Source organism: Sciurus vulgaris, assembly GCF_902686455.1.
Source record: "Sciurus vulgaris genome assembly, chromosome: 3".
Lineage (NCBI taxonomy): Eukaryota > Metazoa > Chordata > Mammalia > Rodentia > Sciuridae > Sciurus > Sciurus vulgaris.
Genome location: NC_136463.1, coordinates 70,946,339 through 70,967,676, shown reverse-complemented (window position 1 = coordinate 70,967,676; position 21,338 = coordinate 70,946,339). Strand labels below are relative to the sequence as shown.

The window sequence follows — 21,338 nt, the reverse complement described above, 5'->3', positions numbered from 1 at the left end:
GATTCTTCCTCAGTGGCGGGGGTTGTAGAGGGTGGGGAGAAAGTCATGGGAGGGAACAGATCAAAGCCTGACCCCCCTTGGACCAGAACCTGGCTGGAGCACCTTTACTTGTTTTCATTTCCAAGTAGGATCTCATTGTCACTTTAATAGAGCTCCTTAACAACTTGAAATGTTAAAACATTAGCTGAGGCCATCCTAAAGATTTTAGAATGCATTCAACGTGTAACATTTAATTTTAGCCTGCCAGATTGTGGACCTCACAGCTCTGGAAAATGGTGAAAATGTCTCCATGCCTCCTGGGTGAGAAGTGGTCTCGGACCACCCCCAGCAGCTGGCGGTAGCGAATCACGTATAGGTAGGGGAGCATGGCACGGGGCAGCATCGTGAGCACCTCACTGTTGGCTGCCAGGAGCCACGCATGAGTGCTGGCACCAATGTGGTGGTACTTGGTCAGCATGATGTCCAGGAAGAACACCACCCCTGTGCCTACATACAGTGTGATCAGCACCATGTGGATTAGCAGGGTGCCCCTGGCCCGGGAATAGCCTTGTGTGCAGATGCCTGAAGGCCTGACCTCTGCATAAATCCTCCAGAAGCAGTAGGTAATGAAAGCTGTGCACAGAAAGAGAATGCACAAGATGGAGGTGTGGGTGACAGTGACCAAGGTGCCCTGACTTTGCTCGATGTCCAAGCCTAGCGGCAGGATGCATGAGGCCCCTTGTTTTCCCAGACTGGCGTCCTGCTGCTTGCTAAACCAAAGGAGAAATGTGGGGAAGAAGAAGGCCACCAGCCAGATGAGGGCCACTGTCTTCCGGGCAGCTCTGCCAGACATGAAGGAGAGGTAGCGCAGAGGATGAGTGACTGCCAGGTAGGTGTATAGCACGGTGGCCATGAAGGACAGCATGGTGCTAGTGTAGGAAGCAAAGACAGCATCCCTGAGAATGCCGCAGATGATGCGGCCCAGGTCCCAGCCACCCAGGCTGCTGGAGGAGATGAGTGTGTGGAAGAAAATGTAGGTAAGATCTGAGAGCAGGATGTTGGCCAGCAGCAGGTAGTGGGGCTGATGCCTCAGCCTCTGGTTCCGCAGGATGGTCACCAGCATGAGGGGGCTCAGGGCCAGTGTGGCTGCAGTCAGTAGACTGGAGGGAAGGAAGAGCCAGCGCAGCCCGGAGATGGATATCCTGATATCCTCAAGGCCCTGGGAAGTGTTGCTAGCTGCCTGGGGGGTGCAGAGTGTCTTGCTGAAGAGCTGGACTGGACCTGACCAGGTAGTAGTGGCCAAGGGGCAGGGTTCCAACTTGCTCCCCATGCTTCTTGGCAGGTTGGGCTCACTGTGTTGCAGGTTGTTGGTTCTGCACTTTCCCAGAGTATTGATCCACACTTCAGGGCTCCTGAAGTTACCCCCTCCTTTGCAGAGATATTGGGCTGGGGCAGACTCTAGGAATGACTGTTCAACAAATGCAAAAACGGCAGTGCAGAATTTAGCTCACACATGGCTTCTTTGCTCAGGCACGTCTCTGCAACTGTGGGTGTGGATTCATGTACCAGATCAACTCATCCGACAGGTGTGGGGGATGTTGAGTCCCATCTTGATGTCCCCCCACACCTGTCTGGGTGGCTTGCAGGCAGCGCGTCAAGAATGTTCACCACGTTGGATTGGATTCAGCGCCACCCTGCCAGAGGGAAGGAATAGTCATCAGGGAACCAAGATTTCAGGGCTGTGGATCCACCTGATCTCTGACCTGCTGGAGGCTCAGGAAATGGAGTCAGGCTGGAGGAGCTTGGGCACCTTCACATTTTGCCTCACAGAGCACTGGGTCCCTGTCACTGTGGGGGATGGCAGAGTTTTGCATGCATTTCACACCCCTTCTACACAGGGCTCCACGTGAGAGCAATCTGCAGGCTCAAAGTCTCAGAAGACTTGTGTGGGATTTCTGTGTGGCGAGAACTTCCTTTGCACTGGGGAGGAAGAAAGAGGCTGGGCAGGCAGAGATCTCAGAGAATCCAGTGAGGAGGAGAGGGAGGCTGGAGGAGGTCAGTGGGTGGCAGGCTTCTGGGCAAGGGGGGCAAATTGAGTTGTTGGGTGATGTAAACAGTAGGGTGCACTCAGATGAGGCCCATGGCTGGGGTGGCAAGGAGAAGGCCCAGCTCAAGTCACATGAGCAAGCTCCCCTCCCCTCTCTCTCTCTGTCTCTGTCTCAGTGCTGGAGATTTGCTCGCCTTTCTGTTAGTTTCCTTTTCTGGAAAACATGAATACTATCCATAGTGATGGCATAGAAACACTGCAAAAAGTCCAGAGGTATTTTCACTAATATATTTTAAAATAGTAATTACTATTATACATATTAATGGTGTACATTTAAATACATGTATGTGATGTATAAAGATCAGAGTATTTGGAATATCCATCACCTCAAACATTTGCAATTTCTTTGTGTTGGGAACATTTAGAATCCTATTAGTCAATTTGAAATATCCAGTTACATGTTATCATTTGTAGTTACCTTTCTGTGCTATAGAACTTTAGAAGCTATTCTTGCTATCCAGCTGCACTCCTGTGCCCATTAACCATCCTCTCTCCATTGCTCCCTTTCATTGACTCTTCCTAGGCTCTGATTACCACGATTCTCTTTACTTCTTTGAGATCAACTTCAGCTTCAACATAATAGACAGGGAGTCAGTGTATAGACTGAGGTAAATGTCTAGTAAATATGAGCCCTCCCACTCACAATACCCTCTGAGGCTTCAGACTCCTTTGTTATCAGTGCAGACCCTACTGTGCTATGCTCTCCATGCTCCTGAGACACCTTCCCCCAGTCCTGGCACACTGACTGCTCTTGGGGCAGCAGCCACAGGGAACAAGCACAATGTTCTTCCTGAGAATAGGCTGAATATTCTGAAGATCAGAAGTAAGTAGGAATTTCAGCCCCTGGGTTGTGCTAATGTTTCTTGGATATACAAGAACCTGCCCGATCCATCAGCCATGAGCCCTTAGACCTTGTGAATCGCACACCTCTTGCCCATCTTTTCTTTCTCAGTGTGCTGTGGCATTCTCCTCCGTAGACTTCAGAGGAACTGTGGCTCCACCTGTAGTAACTAGCTCTGTGATCCTGACCAATTGCTTCACTTCACTGGGTCTCCGTGTCCCCATTTAGGGTCTGTGATGGCAACACACCTGTCTTACAGGGCTGCAACCCATCACTCATAGGAGCTGGTGTCCCCTAGGAGGCAGCCTCTTTCCTAAATGTGCTCCATAGACTGATTCTACCCTCAGATCTCTAGGACACAGTGAAGCAACGAGGCAAGGAGAGGCGGAGACATTCGGAGTTCACACACTTGGAAAACGTAGGGAAACTGGTCAGATACTTGTTCTTCTCATCCATGAAGCCCTCTCTGGAATGGATTTTCTTCAGAACCCATGATGGCACAGGGAAGACTGTCTTCCTGCCCCAGTTTCCCTGACTTGCACACCCTAGGGTGTCCCCTAGTACTTCTATGAATTGCTTTGCAGGTCTAACTGGGCCCAGGCCCTGGAGAGGGAGCAGAGCCCTTCCTAGCACATACATACTTGGCCAACGCCCTGGGGGCAGCAGAGCTGGGGCCAGGGTCAGGGCCACCCTTTGCTCTCATTGAATGCAAATTTCCTGGGAGAAGGAAACTTGTTAATTGACAAACCGTCAGTAAAATTGTAACTGGGAGCTTAATCCTTCTGATAACTGGTGGCAGGTGTGACAAATCACAGCTCCATGGAAACCGGAAGAGCATGATTCCCATGCTGAATGAGCTACTGTTAAGTGTAATAAAGAGGACTGCCTTCTGGTGAGGATCATTTTATGACCAAAAATGTACATAAAATGTCTCTTAGCAGAGTTCCCCAAGGTGCTGCCCTCGGGGAACATCAGTTTCTCTCACCTTCCCTGAGTACCCCCGCTCAGATTGCCCTTCCTCCTAATTGTAGAGTGGCATAGATGTGGCATCACTCCGGGCCAGCCTCGCTTGGACAGGATGAATGTGTCCTGGGTTAAAGGGGTGGGGCTGGGAGCCAGGGCAGATGGCAGTGGCACTGCCTTTCCCTGGTTGATTATCCCTAACCTTTAACTGGCCAGTCCCACTCCCCACACTCAGCCTTGCCAGCATTGTGGGTGCTGAGTGGGGCCAAGTGCATACTGACACAAGACAGGTACACTGCGCAGACTGGTGACTGACATCGCTTTGGAAACCCAATCTCCACCATTTGTGTCACCTCAAAGCCTGAGGATGCTGGAGCGTCCCTGCCCTCCAGGAAGGTAAAGGTCTACGCAACTGTGCAAGGGCCTGTTGCAAACAAGTACAAACCACAGAATGGACAACACCCTAAAGTATCCCGTGCCCCAGATAAGGTAATAGTGACTCTACAGGACCTCATTGTGGGGCAAATACTGCATGCAGGCACTGGGCACATTATCTCACAGAAACTCCATGCTGCTCTGTGAAGTGGGGATGATGGGTAGCAGGGGGGAAACTGAGACCCAGGGAGGTTAAGTGCCTTGCTTAAGGTCACATTGCAAGAGAATTATGAAAAACCATCTTTCCTGAACATACAGAGTCCCTGTGGCTGTGTCACCCAGTTGGCAGTGGGATAGGAGCTACTCACTGTGGCATCAGAAAGAGGCTCGGGGAGTCAGGAAGGGGGCAGCAGGCAGTGGCGAGATGGCTGAGACTCCCCCAGTAGGACCCCTATTCATACACTGTTCCCACAGGCAGCTAGCAGCCAGGACTCTCAGGTCTGAGAGGATGATCTAAACGGGGACTTTTGGTCACCTGGAAGCAATACAATGTCCCTCAGCAACTGGCCATGTCACCTGACCAAGCTTCAGGATTGAGGCAGAGAAGGAAATCTCCACCCCCTGGGCCCTTATTGCCCATCTGGATGCATGCAGACATGGCAGGGGTGAAGCTCAGGGAACTAGTATGGCAACTACTGGGAGCTGGGCACTTTTATACAAACCATTTCATCCTCGGGAAACCTGCTGAAGACAAGGAAATTGAGGTGCATGTGGGGTCAATTAATTTCCCCAATGTTACCTAGCAGGTAAGCAGCAAAAGTTGGTGTTATCCAGCAAAATCTGGATGTGAGCTATCTCCCAAAGCTCATGTGTGAGACAAAGCACGAAGCTTTAGAGGTGAAATGATTGAGTTATGAGAGCCTTACTCAATCAGCAAATTGATTCCCTGATGGGACTAAGTGGTAACTTACTGAAGGCAGGTAGGGCGTGGTTGGAGGAGGTGGGTCACTGGGGGCATTGCTTTGGGGTATATATTTGCATCTGGCAAGTGAACTCTCTCTCTCTCTCTCTCTCTCTCTCTCTCTCTCTCTCTCTCTCTCTGCTTCTTGATCATCATATGAGCTGCTTCCCTCCGTCACACTCTCCCACCATGATATTCAGTTTTACCTTGAGCCCTGAGGAATGGAGCCTACTGTCTGCAGACTGAGACCTCTGAAACTATGAGCTCCCAAGTAAACTTTCCTCCTCTAAAATTGTTCTGGCCAGATCTTTTTAGTCAAAAGAAACCTCTTGCCTTTTTATGTTGATTACCTCAGGTAGTTTTTCACGGTGATAGAAATCTAACAGAAAGAACTTTCTTCTAATGCACAAGATCCAGTGCAGCCTGTCCTTATTCCTCCCTCCCTCTTTAGTCCTTTCTGTTCCAGTGATTTTACCTCCTTTCCACTCCTTGAGGCATGAAACATTGCTATCCTCTTTGCATACTTCATTTCTGCTCACTCAGATGTCAGTTCTAATGATTCTTCTTCTGGAAAAAGCCCCCTGACCTGTAGGGTGGACCTTAGCTCCCTTCTTTAGACTTATATATTGCCCTTTAGTTCTTTTATAATGTTTACCCAATTTTTTCTTAGTATGTTCTTGTGTGGTTTATACTTGTGGAGAGTGGTGACAGGATGGGAGAGCAGTGACAGAGATTGGGGGTCTCAGATGACCGCATGGCTGTGGCATGCCTGGTGCCTGGGGATGTTTCTGTGCAAGGGCACAGGATGCTTAGCTGCAGCGGCAATGCCCTGCATGAGGAGGCTCTGTGCAAGAGCCCTATCAGCTCTGACCTTGATCTCAGGCATATAGCTCCTTGGGAATAGAGGAAGTCTTCTGCTAGACAACCACAAGGTTTCACCAGCCCTGCTTCTCCTGAGCCTGCCCACTTCACAGTAAATTTTAACAATGGAATTTTTGAGAGCTACACAAAGCTCCTAATATTGTACTTTCCAACTGTGGGTAGCAATTGAGGAAAAGCTACATAGATGTCCTAGTTTCTTTGACTTATAATCTTTAACCTCTTAATGAGACTTATATAAAGATTGCTGGTGTAACTCTTTAGATCTGCTTCTCCATCAGAGATCAGCACTCCACCTGATCCCAGTTTTATCTTCAAAATCTACGTTTGTGAGTCTTTATTTTCCTCCCCTCACAGGTACCTCAAGTTTGGCTGCACTGGATATGACATATACCTAACTTTACTATCAGGATCCAGTTCATGCAGGCAGGGCTAAGTCTGTTCAGCCCACCAGCACATGCTGTAACACAGAAAGGTCAGTGCTGGACTGAAGATTAAAATCATTTGTTAATGCTAGGTAATTTAAACAAAGGCAAACATGGGGGAGAAAATTCCAAGTGAAGCACACAGTTTGAACAGAGCCAGAAGTGTGAGGGACCTGGTACTGCCTTGGTACATGTGGGACAACTGTCTGCAGTAGGAAGGAGGGAGGTAGGTAACTTAAACTTCAAAGTGACAGGACCAAACTCAGCATCTGCAAGGACAAAAGGGCACCCAGGTTCACAACTGACTGGAGAGGACCTGGAGACAGAGGGAGGTGTCCTTATGATGGGCCAGAGGTAGGAAGAGGACTACCCTTGCAAAGGCAGCAGAACTGATCAGGAATATCACAGTAGTGATGTGGTGCTTTTCCAGAATGGAATTTGAGATTCTAGAGATTTTGACCACATTGACACATTTGGAATTACCAGATTTTTTGGTGCATATCAAAGAATGTTGGAATGTTGGCTGAGTCTCCTGGTTAAACCCAGATTTTTTAAAAATTGAGTCATATTTATTGCTAGTGACAATTATTCTTTCTCTTGCCCTCTCCTCCCCTCCTTCCTCCCTCTCTCTGCTGCTTTCCTCTCTGCTCTCTTTGATCAGTCACTGTCCCAGCTCTGCACACATTTAACTTCTTGGATGCAGGGCTGGATCTTATTGTTATCCATGCCCCATTTCCACTTCACAAGGTGACTCCTAACTCAGCCCAGTTGCCCATACCAGTTCTGGGACAGATGAATAAATGATTGATGACACCTGGATCCATAGCTGGGGAGCTGGCAGGAAAGATCATGGCATTTGGTCTTCATTTCTCACATGCAAACGGCCAGTTTCCTGCTCTTGGTTAGCCACATTTACTTCCTATACACACAGCAGCATCAATATCACCCCTTTACCCAGCAGTCAGACCTTTTTATTATTCCATTCCATAGGTGGTAGGATTCATATTATTGACTGTCAGCACAGATGCTTTAGAAAAGTCTCTTTAGTCCATGCCCACGTTTCTCTTCTGACCACCATGTCCAATCCCCTTTGGAAGCCACCTGAAAGTCCATAATGTCTGGAAAATAAACAAAGTAGCTCCAGCTGCTCTCCAGGTCTATAAAGCTCTGTGGCTGTCCTCTAGCACTGCAGGCTGCTGTCCTCCTCCACCCTCTTCTCTTTAGCATAGAGTGACCAGTGTGTGCCAAGCCTGGAGTCTGTGTGCTCCCTGTTCCCCACCCTGGAATGCTCCCCTCTGGCCAAAGCCTTTAGCTGGCTCCTGTGCCTGCACTGGAGCTTTCCTCCTTCTCACCTTCTGCATGATGCCACCTGGCTCTGTCTTCCATATCATCCTGTGTCCTTTGTTGTTTAGTTTACAACCAGAATTTGTTTTATTCATTTATTTAAATTAAAATGTTACTGCCAGCACTATTTTTTATTGACACTGTGAACTCTCCTATCAGATGCTCATGGATGACTATACACAGTTAACAAATGTTCATGTTTTGCCATATTTGCTTCCAACCATTTTTAATATCAAATTTTATTCTACATAAAATATATTTTATGTTACATAATATTTCACCTTAAAATATTTTATATAATCATATTTATTTTATATGATAAAATATATTACTTTATTTTTAAATAACATTTAGAATATTTCAAATATTTCTTTCCTCAGAGGCATCTTCTACCCTGGATTAGCTGTATATTCTTTAAACCCATTTTTCACAAATTCAGTGCAAATGTGTGATTCCCAAACTATCTATTACATTGATTTCTATGTTTTGTATTTCAGTCACTTCATCTGCTACTTGCACTTTCCATGCAGTACCCTCTCTTCCAAATCAATGTTGTCATACATGGATCTAGTTTATTCTATGAAAATACTCCATAGCATTCTGATCTCTATTGCACCACTTACTTGCCTTCCTGATGGGTATTGGTTCCATTTCTAGAATTACAATCAGAAAAACTGTAAGGATGCTAAAGCAAGTATCTGTATGTGCACCTGTGATGTTTCTCTAGAAGTATGCTGTATCATGAAGAATCACATCATCCTCTACGCAAGCTGCACTGAGAGGCCCTCCACAGTATTAATCCTACATTCCCCAGGATGTGTAAGGGAGTCATGTCCTAGTGACAGGACAGCCCAAATGAGGGCTGGACTCACATCAGCTGAGGTGAGTGTCCTTCAGTTCATTCAGGTACCATCTTGGAGACAGACTGCATCTTGGAGAAGGGACTCTTGACATTGAGGAAGATGCAGATTCCTGGATTGATCTAGATATGTTATAGGTAACATGAGAAGCCCACTGTGTTTCCCCTGCCCAGCCAGGTGGGAGTACAGTCATAGTTGACTCCATCCTTGAGTACCAGCATGTCATGATGCCAGCAAGAGTGGGCAGCACTCCTCTTCCGGGCATCCTCACCTGCTGCTTCCTGGAACCTGCTCACCTAGGCAGCACTGAAGGTTTCTTCATATATTGTTGAGACTGGGGAGGGGGTCCTTGGCATCCAGTATAAAAAAACCTGTGTCCTTGGAGCTACCCTCAAGGACAGTAAAGACAATTTTCCTTTCTCAGACAACATGCAGGTAGGTGTGGGGGTTGCCTTTCATTTTTGTAATGGAACAAACTGCTGAGTGCCTTATCACATCTGAAGGCCTCATTCAGTCTCACCACCCCCAGAACCAGAGGGGAGGATCTGCACAGAGGCATGGATGGAGCCACCTCCGCTCAGTCCGGCCCACTCCAGGATCCTTCCCGATCCTATGCAACATCTCACAGAAATGCAAGGGGATCACTTCCCTTCTTCCATCCTTGCCACCATGGTTGTGGATGAGGGGACAGTCACAGAGGCCTTAGGACATCACATCCAAGCTGGACAGAGATAGTCCATTACAACAGGTCTATGACACAAACAAGAGAGAGATGCAGTCTCTTCCTCGAGGGACTCTTCAGAGCAGCTGGGAGAGTGAGAAAGGTGTACGTCAAGTCCACAGGACAGAGGAAGAAAGTCTTTCCAAGGACACACAAAATACAAAAGGGATGCCCAGAGAGAATAAACTTCAATTGATAAGGGAAGAGGAGAAAGAGGGACTCCTAAGGGGTCTGGGGTGGTGCTGGCAATGGGAAGGATACAGAGATCATAGGTAAACTGAAGCCCAGGATGGTGGAAAGAGTGGGTACCAATCCAAGGATTTGGAGTCAGGACCTTAGGTCCTGGTTTAAGTATGCACGCGGGTTAAGGCTATATCCAATGGGTGAGTGCTGCCACCTGGTGGCAAAGCTGGTAGCAACTTATTCCTAGGAAACCTGACTGGGCAGGAAAATGCAGAGAATGGAAAGAGACGTAGGTCTGCCCTTTGCTGAGTTTGGGTGAGTGCAGGCACTCAGCCAGCAGAGACTGTGCAGAGAACTGTGTGGATTCCAGTTACTGGTGTGGTTCTAATGTTGATGACTGGGGCCAGGCTGGCACTGACCCTGCCTGCAGGTCACTTTGCTCTGGGTGATGCTGGCTCCTCCTCTGTGAGTTTATATCCCAGAGCCACCGATGTTCCATGTCCAGCCTGAACTCAATTTACCTTCTGCACCCTGTTTGGAATTGCTTGGAGTGGATGCAGGTAGAGGTAGTTGTTAGGTCTGGGACCCACCAGGGGCAGGACATCTGAGGATGCCCTTAGAAGCAGCCCAGATGGTGGACAGCAGATCCTTGACACTCCAGCCTCTCCAAAGTGCCTTTCCTTTCCCAAATTTCCCTGAAGATATTTTCCCCAATGTGTGGGCTTTGTCCTCAGACCACCTGCCTGGTTTGTCCTGGCCCTGCCCAGTTGTTGCTCCTGCCTTCTGGAACCCTGCCTGTCCCCACACAGAGGCCTCCTCTGAGGCCCTCATCATGTTTCTTGCCTCCCCACTCTGTCTGCTCCCTCCAGATTCCCCATAAATTTCTCCATCTTATCCTCTACATCTCTGACCATATTGAAGAGGGACCTTTTTCTTCAGTTTCTAAAAAAATTGTGGTAAAATGTACTTAACATAAATTTACCATTTTGACCACTTTTAAGGACAGTTCAGTGGCATTAAGTGAGCTCAAAAGTAGTTTATATCCCAGAGCCATCAGTGAACCTATAGCCAGTAGACACACTGAACGTGAGCTCCTGAATGGAGATCCAAGTTGAGCCATACCATAAATTTCTGATGTTTTAAACCACTAGGCTTATGATTTGTTGCTCAGTATGTTAGTCAGTTTCCAGTTACTGTAACAGAGAGAATCCATTTATAAAGGCAAAATGTTTATTTTGACTCAGAGTTTTGAAGCTTTTAGTCCATGGTGGGTTGGCCGTGTTACTTTTGGTGAGACAGCACATCATGGCGGGAGCACATGGCAAAACCCTGCAACTTATGACTGGGAATCAAAAGAGAAGGAAGAAGAGGTGAGGTCCCTTTGAGGGCTTACCGCCAGTGCACTAAGACCTCCCACTGGAACTGTGCTTCCTGAAGCCCAAAAGGAACATGACCAAGCAAATATGGACTTAAACTCTCTGAAACCAAAAGCCAAAATACACCTTTTGCCTTTTTATGTTGAATACCCCCTGTATTTTGTTATAGTGACACAAGGTTGACTAACACCAAAACAAAAAAATAGAAATTTTGATTCTAGGAATAGAGTGCTTCAGTGCTTCCATAACTAATACAGTAGACCCCCTTATCCATGGGTCATATGTTCTAAGAAACCTACATTTCTGCCCTTTCCTTTTCTGGACTTCTAATCTTATTCCTCTTTAGTTCAAACTTATTGGTTATACTTCAGTGCACCCTTCTTGCACAAGGGGGCCTAGGAAGTTTTTTCAACATGCTTAGCTACCCAGGCACTCAAGAGACTGTTACAGTCAGGGTCCCTGGGGGCTTGGTTACTCCAGGTGGCAGTAGATGTTGGCATCAACCACATGGTGCTGGTTTTACAGAAATGCGGGATGCTGGAGTTAGGGGGTTGTGGAGTAATATATTTCCATTGGTGCAAAATACAAAACGCTCAAATGATTGGTGGTCTCAAGTGGTGTGACACGCTGAGTGAGGCGCTGATTGGATAGGTACTCAATAAAAGAAGAAGCAGCTCCCGCAATAAGGGAGTCAGCAGCTCTCGCCTGCTCTTACCTGGCTCCCAGTGTCTGGGTGGTTATTGACACTGCGCCCTTCACCCCCCATTACATGGTTCCCCGTGGGATACAACATCTGGTGCCCAAGGATCCCACCACCGCTGGTCGGCCCCTTTCTTTGGCTCTCAGCCCCCGTGGTTTCTTCGGCTCTGGGTAAGGGCGCCTATCAACACTGTATGTGTCTCTCGGGGTTTTGTTCTGTGTTTTGTGTTATACAGAACCTATAGGGTAAGATAGGCTCCTTCTTTTTCCCCGTTTTTGTTTGGCTCGTCGTATTCTCCCTCGTTTCATTGAGCGGCAACACTTTCGTTTCATCCAGGGCGTTTACTTCGGCGCTGATCACTCCTAAACGCTGAACCACTCTTGCCTGAATTGGCTTGGGAACAATCCGAGACCCTGGCAGGCATACGGGCAACACCTGAAAAGCGTTACAAGTCCCCTGTTTAAGCATTTACATTGATCCACCGCATTTTTAGGGCTCCCTTCTTTGTCTCCCTTTTTACTTTCACTTTCTCTCTTACGATTTTCTTTCACTTTTCTCTTTTTTTGTGCCTCTTCTTTGTTTTCTTCGCTCTTTTTTTTCCTCTATTCTCTTCTGCGTCCCCTCAACATGGGCAACCTCCTTTTTACCCGGAAAATGCCTCAATTATCTGCTTTACAAATTCTTCTGTCCCAAAGAGGCCTTAAAGTAAAAACTTCTGACCTTGATAAGACTATAGTTCTGGCACTTTGGATTAATCCTGAAAATATTTGGGACCCACAAATCTGGATGCGGGTCCTTCTTTTGGCCCAAAAAAGGGAGGTTCATGATGGTCACTTTCCCTCCGCTACCTTTTTTCCTATTCTCCTAGCTATCATAGCGTCCCTCCAGGGTTCCTCCACTGAAGCTATACTTCAAAAACTTAATGCTTCCGTGGATGATGACAAGTTGACTTTGCACTTGTCTCCTTTGTCTTTATCCTCTAAAGACTCTCCGTCTTCCTCTGATTCTGAGGAAGACACTGAACCTTCCCCTTCTAATGTCCCGCATTCCATTCCTTCTCCTCCCCCTAAGCCCCATGGACTTCCTCACACGTGTTCAAACTGCTGTTGATCCCACTATTTCTGATGAGCTCATTAAGGTTATTCTTGTTAAACAACTTGTTTGGGAGGGAGCCACTACCGCTGTTAAAAATGCCATTGTTCCTCTCCATGCCGAACCTATAGCTAAATGGATTCAAGCCGCCAGAGAAGTTCTACCACTCCCTCCTTCTGACCCTGGTCTCTCCTTTTCTGCCCCAACCTCTGCTTTTGCTGCATCCATGGAATGTTTATCTGCTTCTCTCCAGTCTGCCTCTTGCCCAGCCGCTTTTGCTGTTTCACCTACAGGACTCCTTACCAGCTCATTCTCCTTTGCCCTTAGGTAGAAAGACCCCATATAATCTCAATGGCATGGGCCCCAACCCCTTCTCTCTCAAGGTAGGGGTTATGCTTGTGTCTTTCCAGAAACCAGCAAAACTCCGGTGTGGGTACCTGTGAGGTATGTCAAACCTGTGCTTGACTAAAATGCTTCTAATGATATACCTTTCTATGCTGTTAAGGAATTCATTACAGGTTCAAATCGAAGATTACAGGGAGCAGAGCTACCTAATAATGATGATGACCTCCAGAAATATGATGATGTGCACCAACTAAAGAGGAAGAAAAGGAAACAACAGCAAAAAACTCCAAAAGCCCCTACATCAACATGTTACCTTTATAATATGTGCTATACACTCAGGATTGATGATGGCTGGTAGTCAATGATGGGTAAGATCTCCAGAGGGAGACAACCTAAGACAGGCACAGTCGCCTATCTCCTGCAGTGTCCATGCAGGTTGGCCACCTGGCGGTGTTATAGTGTTACTCTTGGCCAGAGGACACTTAACAATGCACAAAAAAAAAAAAAAAAAAAAAAAAAAAAAAAAAAGTGGGGGAAATGTAGAATAATATATTCCCATTGGTGCAAAATACAAAACCCTCAAATGATTGGTGGTTCTGGGAGATTAAATGATTGGTGGTCTCAAGTGGTGTGACACGCTGAGTGAGGCGCTGATTGGATAGGTACTCAATAAAAGAAGAAGCAGCTTCTGCAATAAAGGAGTCAGGAGCTCTCGCCTGCTCTTACCTGGCTCTCAGTGTCTGGGTGGTTATTGACACTGCGCCCTTTACCCCCCATTACATGAGCCCCCATGGGATACAACAGGGGGTCATGGAGCTTCCACCAAGGAAGGCCTTAGAGGCCAGGCAAGGTGCAGCAGGTTTGGAGTCCCTGTGGGCACCCCCAAGAAGGCAAAGTGCAGAGATTTGAAGAGGAAAACAAAGCTGCTGTGGAGACCCCTGAGATTAAGATATGCTAGCAATGTGGGACCAAGTCCTAGGAAGGCTGCAGGAATTGAGCAGACACAAGCTAACGAGAAGGCCACTTGGGCTGCAACCAACAAGGTCATGGGGGTAGAGATACACAAGCCCTTTGGAGAGAACATCACGATGCCATGTGCCCCAGATGCCAGATGTGGACCAACAGGACTAGTTTGCCCAGCTGAATTTCAGACTTGCTTTGGTCCTATCCCTTCTTTCTATGCCCCTATTTTTGCAAATGGAAATGTTTACTCTGTACCTTTATATTTTGGATACTTGTCAATACCTTTTGAATTTTACAGGAACTCACAATGAGAGACTGCCTTGAGCCTCAGAGAACTTTAACAATCTTGGAACTGCAGAGACTCTGAGGACTCTTAGGAATGACTAAACGTATTTTCCATTGTCAGATGAGTATGAGCTTTTGGGGACCAGGGGTGGAATGTTATGGTTTGGTTTGAGGTATCCCAGAAAAGCTCACATGTGAGACGATGCAGAAGGGTTCAGAAGGGAAAGGATTGGGTGGTGAGAACTTAGTGAATTAATCACCTGATTGAGTGGTAATTGAAGGAAGGTAGGGTGTGGCTGAGGGGGTGGGACATTGGGGTGTTGCTTTGGGGTGAATTTTTGTATCTGGTAAGTGGAGTCTCTCTCTCTGCTTCTGATCATCATGTGAGCTGCTTCCCTCCACCACACTCTTCCACCATGATGTTCTGTCTCACCTTGAGCCCTGAGGAATGGAGCCAGCCTTTTATGGACTGACACCTCTGAAACCATGAGCCCTCAAATAAACCTTTCCCCCTCTGCTGTTGTTCTGGTTGGGCCTTTTAGTCACAGTAGCCTAACAGCTGACTAAAACAATGCCTAACATATAGAATAAGGATAGAATTTGAAAGCTGCAAGAGAAAAATGACTGGTCACATTTAGAGGTAAACCAATTTGAATTTCAACACAGACCCAAAAGTGAGGAAGGCTTGGAATACACCAAGCTCTGAACGATAATGATGCCAATCAAGAATACTCTACCAAGCAAAAATAAGCCTCAAAGTTAAAGATGAGGGGGTTTCAAGATGGCAGACTAGAGGGTGGCTGCATTTCATGTTGCTCCAGGACTCAGGATTCAAAAGAGGAGATAGTGAGAGACTTGGGACCAACTCAAAGCTGCCAGGTGAGTCTCTCCTGTTGGGGAGGCGACCCAGATGGGGCGGTAGTCCCGGAATGCAGGGAACTTTGTGAAGTAGAGTTGCCCAATGAGACACCCCTCTCCCTGCTGGAGCAGTGAACTCGGACAACTGGGAGCATCGTAGAGGAGGCCACTCAGCACAGCACTTGGACTCGGAGCAACCACTGGGGCTCTGGGTGGATGCCCAGAGGAGGAGCTGCGCGGCTAGCTGTTTGGACTCAGAGAGACTGCTTCTGAACACCGGGGGGCTGCCCGGAGAAGGAGGAGGAGTGCGGCAGTTTGCTTGGACTTGGAGTGACTGTACCAGAGCTCCAGGCAGCTGCTTAGAGGAGGAGGCGAGTGGTGAGTTGTTTGGACTCAAAGCGACCGCTTCTGAACACCGGGGGGCTGCCCGGAGGAGGAGCCGATGGGTCGCTTGCTCTTGGAGCAGCCACACCACAGCTCCAGGCGGCTGCCCAGAGGAGGCATGCGGCAGGTCACGTGGACTCAGAGCGACGGCTCCTGAACACCCAGGGGGCTACCCGGAGGAGGAGGAGAAACGGGGCGGGTCACTGGGAATTGGAGTGACTGTACGGGGCTCCAGGTGGCTGCTCAGAGGAGGGGCAGCGTAGCCAGGCGATTAGGTGCATAGCAGGGTCCCAACACCTAGAAGGCTTCTTGGTGGAAGAGCTGCACAGAGACATGCTTAGGGAAGGAGCAAAGGTTCCAGGACTGCGGGCAGATTCTCTGAGGAGAGGCAGCCTAAGGAGACTCGTCTACGAAGGGTGAGGCTCCTGGCCCAGGAGGTAGGTCTGGGCCCTTGGGAACGTTGCAGAGGAAGACAGCCCAGCCCAGGTGGTAGTTGTAGATTGAGGGGAACCTCTAGGAGGGGAACTGACCAGCAAGACCTCCCCACTGGGTGAGTCTTCCCGGCCGGGTGAGGTTTTCCCACAAGGAAGGTAAAACCAGAGACACAGGCCCAAACAGGCCTTGCCTCAGCCCACAGCCTAGTTCCCCTTTGGATGACCATTGGTCAATAAGTGGAGGCACCTCTGCCTACTAGCAGGGAATATACCCCACCTGAAGGCCACCACCCCTAGAGAGGCAGCTTCCTTGTGGAGCACCACATTATCAACTTCCTCCAAGACTTCAGGCTACTGAAGGATAAGAGGGGATATACTAGAAATCTTCAGGGACATTATAAGTCAATAGAGGAAATCTGCAATATCTTAGCGGTCCACTGATACCAGAACAATATGAGAAAACAAGGGAAGAAAATGCCTCAAACAATTCAAGATGTTACATCAATAAAATCCAATGACAGCATGGCAGAAGAAATGACAGAAAGGGAGTTCAGAATGTACATAATTAAAATGATCAGAGAAGCAAACGATGAGATGAAAGAGCAAATGCAGGCATTGAATGATCACACCAATCGACAGTTAAAAGAGCAAATACAGGAAGCAAAAGATCATTTCAATAAAGAGTTAGAGATATTGGAAAAAAAACAAACAGAAATCCTTGAAATGAAGGAAACAATAAACCAAATTAAGAACTCCATAGAAAGCATAACCAATAGGATAGAACACCTGGAAGACAGAACTTCAGATGTTGAAGACAAAATATTTAACCTTGAAAACAAAGTTGACCAAACAGAGAAGATGGTAAGAAATCATGAACAGAACCTCCAAGAACTATGGGATATCATGAAAAGGCCAAATTTAAGAATTATTGGGATTGAGGAAGGCCTAGAGAAACAAACCAAAGGAATGAACAATCTACTCAATGAAATAATATCAGAAAATTTCCCAAATCTGAAGAATGAAATGGAAAATCAAGTTCAAGAGGCTTATAGGACTCCAAATACACAAAATTACAACAGACCCACACCAAGGCACATTATAATGAAAATACCTAACATACAAAATAAAGAGAATTTTAAAGGCTGTGAGAGAAAAGAACCAAATTACATTCAGGGGGAAACCAATACGGATATCAGCAGATTTTTCAATCCAGACCCCAAAAGCTAGAAGGGCCTGGAACAACATTTTTCAGTCCTGAAAGAAAATGGATGCCAACCAAGAATCTTATACCCAGCAAAAGTTACCTTCAAATTTGATGATGAAATAAAATCCTTCCACGATAAACAAAAGCTAAAAGAATTTACAAAAAGAAAGCCAGCATTACAGAACATTCTCAGCAAAATATTCCATGAGGAAGGGATGAAAAACAGAGAAGCAAATCAGCAAAGGGAGGAATTATGCTAAAGGAATTGTCAAATAAAGGAGGAACCAAGTCATGTCAAATAAATAAATAAATAAATAAATAAATAAATAAATAAATAAAATTTTTAAAATGAACCAAATGACCGGGAATACAAATCATATCTCAATAATAACCCTGAATGTTAATGGTCTGAATTCATCAATCAAAAGACATAGACTGGCAGATTAGATTAAAAAGAAAGATCCAACAATATGTTGCCTGCAAGAGACTCACCTCATAGAAAAAGATACCCATAGACTAAAGGTGAAAGGATGGGGAAAAACATACCTTGCACATAGACTCAGCAAAAAAGCTGGAGTATCCATCCTCATTTCAGATAATGTGGACTTCAAGCCAAAACTAGTCAGAAGGGATAAAGAAGGACATTTCATACTGCTTAAGGGAAGCATAAATCAGCAAGATATAACAATCATAAACATCTATGCCCCAAACAGTGGCTCATCCATGTATGTATGTCAAACAAATCCTTCTCAATTCCAGAAACCAAATAGATCATAACACAATAATACTAGGTGATTTTAACACGCCTCTCTCACCACTGGACAGATCTTCCAAACAAAAATTGAACAAAGAAAACATAGATCTCAATAACGCAATCAATAATTTAGACTTAACTGACATTTATAGAATATACCATCCAATCAAGAGTGAATACACTTTCTTCTCAGCAGCACATAGATTCTTCTCTAAAATAGACCATATATTATGCCACAAAGCTAATGTTAGCAAATACAAGGAGATAGAGACACTACCTTGTATTCTATCAGATCATAATGGATTGAAGTTAGAAATAAATGAAAGAGTAAAAAACAGAAACTACTCCAACACCTGGAGATTAAACAATATGCTATTATATGATGAATGGATAACAGAAGATATTAGGAAGGAAATTAAAAAATTCTTAGAGGTAAATGAGAACAAAGACACATCATATCAAAATCTCTGGGACACTATGAAAGCAGTACTTAGAGGAAGATTTATTTCATGGAGCGCATTCAATAAAAGAAGTAAAACTCAACAAATAAACAACCTAACACTACAGCTCAAAGCCCCAGAAAAAGAAGAACAGACCAACACCAAAAGTAGTAGAAGACAGGAAATAGTTAAACTCAGAGCTGAAATCAACGAAATTGAAACAAAAGAAACATACAAAAAGTTGACAAAATAAATAGTTGGTTCTTTGGAAAAATAAAATTGATAAACCTTTAGCCACACTAACAAAGAGAAGTTGAGAGAAAACCCAAATCACTAAAATTCGGAATGAACAAGGAAATATCATGACAGACATGAGTGAAATACAAAACATAATTAGAAGCTATTTTGAAAATCTATACTCCAACAAAATAGAAAATTTTGAAGACATCAACAGGTTTCTAGAGACATATGAATTGCCTAAACTGAACGAGGAGGACATACACAATTTAAATAGACCAATTTCAAGTAATGAAATAGAAGAAGTCATCAAAAGCCTACCAACAAAGAAAAGTCCGGGACGAGATTGGTTCTCAGCCGAGTTCTACAAAACCTTTAAACAAGAGCTCATTCCAATACTTCTCAAAGTATTCCATAAAATAGAAGAGGAGGGAACCCTCCCAAATTCATTCTATGAAGCCAATATCACCCTGATACCTAAACCAGACAGAGACACATCGAGGAAAGAAAATTTCAGACCAATATCCTTAATGAACATCGACACAAAAATTCTCAACAAAATTTTAGCAATTGCATACAAAACATATTAAAAAGATAGTGCACCATGATCAAGTTGGTTTCCTCCCAGGGATGCAAGGTTGGTTCAACATCAGGAAATCAATAAATGTAATTCCCCATATCAATAGACTTAAAGTAAAGAATCACATGATTATTTCAATAGATGCAGAAAAAACATTTGTTAAAATACAGCACCCCTTCATGCTCAAAACACTAGAAAAAAATAGGGATAGTGGGAACATTCCTTAACATTGTAAAGGCCATCTACGCTAAGTCCATGGCCAATATCATTCTAAATTGTGAAAAACTGAAAGCATTCCCCCTAAAAACTGGAACAAGGCAGGGATGCCCTCTTTCACCACTTCTATTCAATATCGTCCTTGAAACTCTAGCCAGAGCAATTAGACAGACCAAAGAAATTAAAGGGATACGAATAGGGAAAGAAGAACTCAAACTATCCCTATTTGCTGATGATATGATTATATACTTAGAGGAACCAGGAAATTCCACCAGAAAACTTTTAGGACTCATAAGTGAATTCAGTAATGTAACAGGATATAAGATCAATGCACATAAATCTAATGCATTTTTATATATAAGCGATGAATCTTTGGAAAAAATAATTAGGAAAACTACCGCGTTCACAATAGCCTCGAAAAAAATAAAATACTTGGGAATCAATCTCACAAAAGAGGTGAAAGACCTCTACAATGAGAACTACAGAACACTAAAGAAAGAAATTTAAAAAAATCTTAGAAGATGGAAAGATCTCCCATTGGATAGGCAGAACTAATATTGTCAAAATGGTCATACTACCAAAAGTGCTATACAGATTCAATGCAATTCCAATTAAAATCCCAATGACGTACCTTACAGAAATAGAGCAAGCAATTATGAAATTCATCTGGAAGAATAAGAAACCCAGAATAGCTAAAGCAATCCATAGCCGGAAGAGTGAAGCAGGGGGTATTGCAATACCAGATCTTCAACTCTAGTACAAAGCAATAGTAACAAAAACAGCATGTTATTGGTAGCAAAATAGAAAAGTAGATCAATGGTACAGAATAGAGGACATGGACACAATCCCAAATAAATACGATTTTCTCATAGTAGACAAAGGGGCCAAAAACATGCAATGGAGAAAAGATAGCCTCTTCAACAAATGGTGCTGGGAGAATTGGAAATCCATATGCAACAGAGTGAAACTAAACCCATATCTCTCATCCTGCACAAAACTCAACTCAAAATGGATTAAGGACCTCAGAATCAGACCAGAGACTCTGCAGATTATAGAAGAAAAAGTAGGTCCAGATCTTCAACGTGTCGGTTTAGGACCAGACTTCCTCAACAGAACTCCCATAGCACAAGAAATAAAAGCAAGAATCAATAACTGGGATAGATTCAAACTAAAAAGCTTCTCTCAGCAAAGGAAACTATCAGCAATGCGAAGAAAGAGCCTACAGAGTGGGAGAAAATCTTTGCCAATCGTATTTCAGATAGAGCACTAATCTCCAGAATCTATAAAGATCTCAAAAAACTCTACACCAAGAATACAAATAATCCAATTGACAAATGGGCTAAGGAAATGAACAGACACTTCACAAAAGAAGATCTACAAGCAATCAACAAACATATGGAAAAATGTTCAACATCTCTAGTAATAAGAGGAATGCAAATCAAAACCACCCTAAGATTCCATCTCACCCCAATTAGAAGGGCGATTATCAAGAATACAAGCAACAACAGGTGTTGGCGAGGCAGTGGGGAGAAAGGTACATTCATACCTTTGCAGCTGGTGGGGCTGCAAATTAGTGCAGCCACTCTGGAAAGCAGTGTGGAGATTCCTTAGAAAACTTGGAATGGACCTACCATTTGACCCAGCTATCCCACTCCTTGGCCTATACCCAAAGGACTTAAAATCAGCATACTACAGAGATACAGCCACATCAATGTTCATAGCTGCTCAATTCACCATAGCCAGATTGTGGAACCAACCTAGATGTCCTTCAAATGATGAATGGATAAAGAAACTATGGTATATATATACAATGGGATACTACTCAGCCATAA

At 45.1% G+C, this 21,338-nt stretch overlaps 1 protein-coding gene across 1 annotated transcript; it reads right to left on the bottom strand.

Annotated features, from left to right (window-relative positions):
• Positions 1-235: 235 nt before the first annotated feature.
• Positions 236-12,924, bottom strand: GPR148 (G protein-coupled receptor 148; the record flags this gene model as incomplete). The annotated part of the gene is made up of 5 exons (XM_079134648.1): positions 236-1,447; positions 2,730-2,896; positions 4,093-4,271; positions 11,953-12,127; positions 12,804-12,924. The coding sequence occupies 5 exons, from the start codon at positions 12,922-12,924 to the stop codon at positions 236-238; spliced, it is 1,854 nt and encodes a 617-aa protein (XP_078990774.1).
• Positions 12,925-21,338: the final 8,414 nt, after the last annotated feature.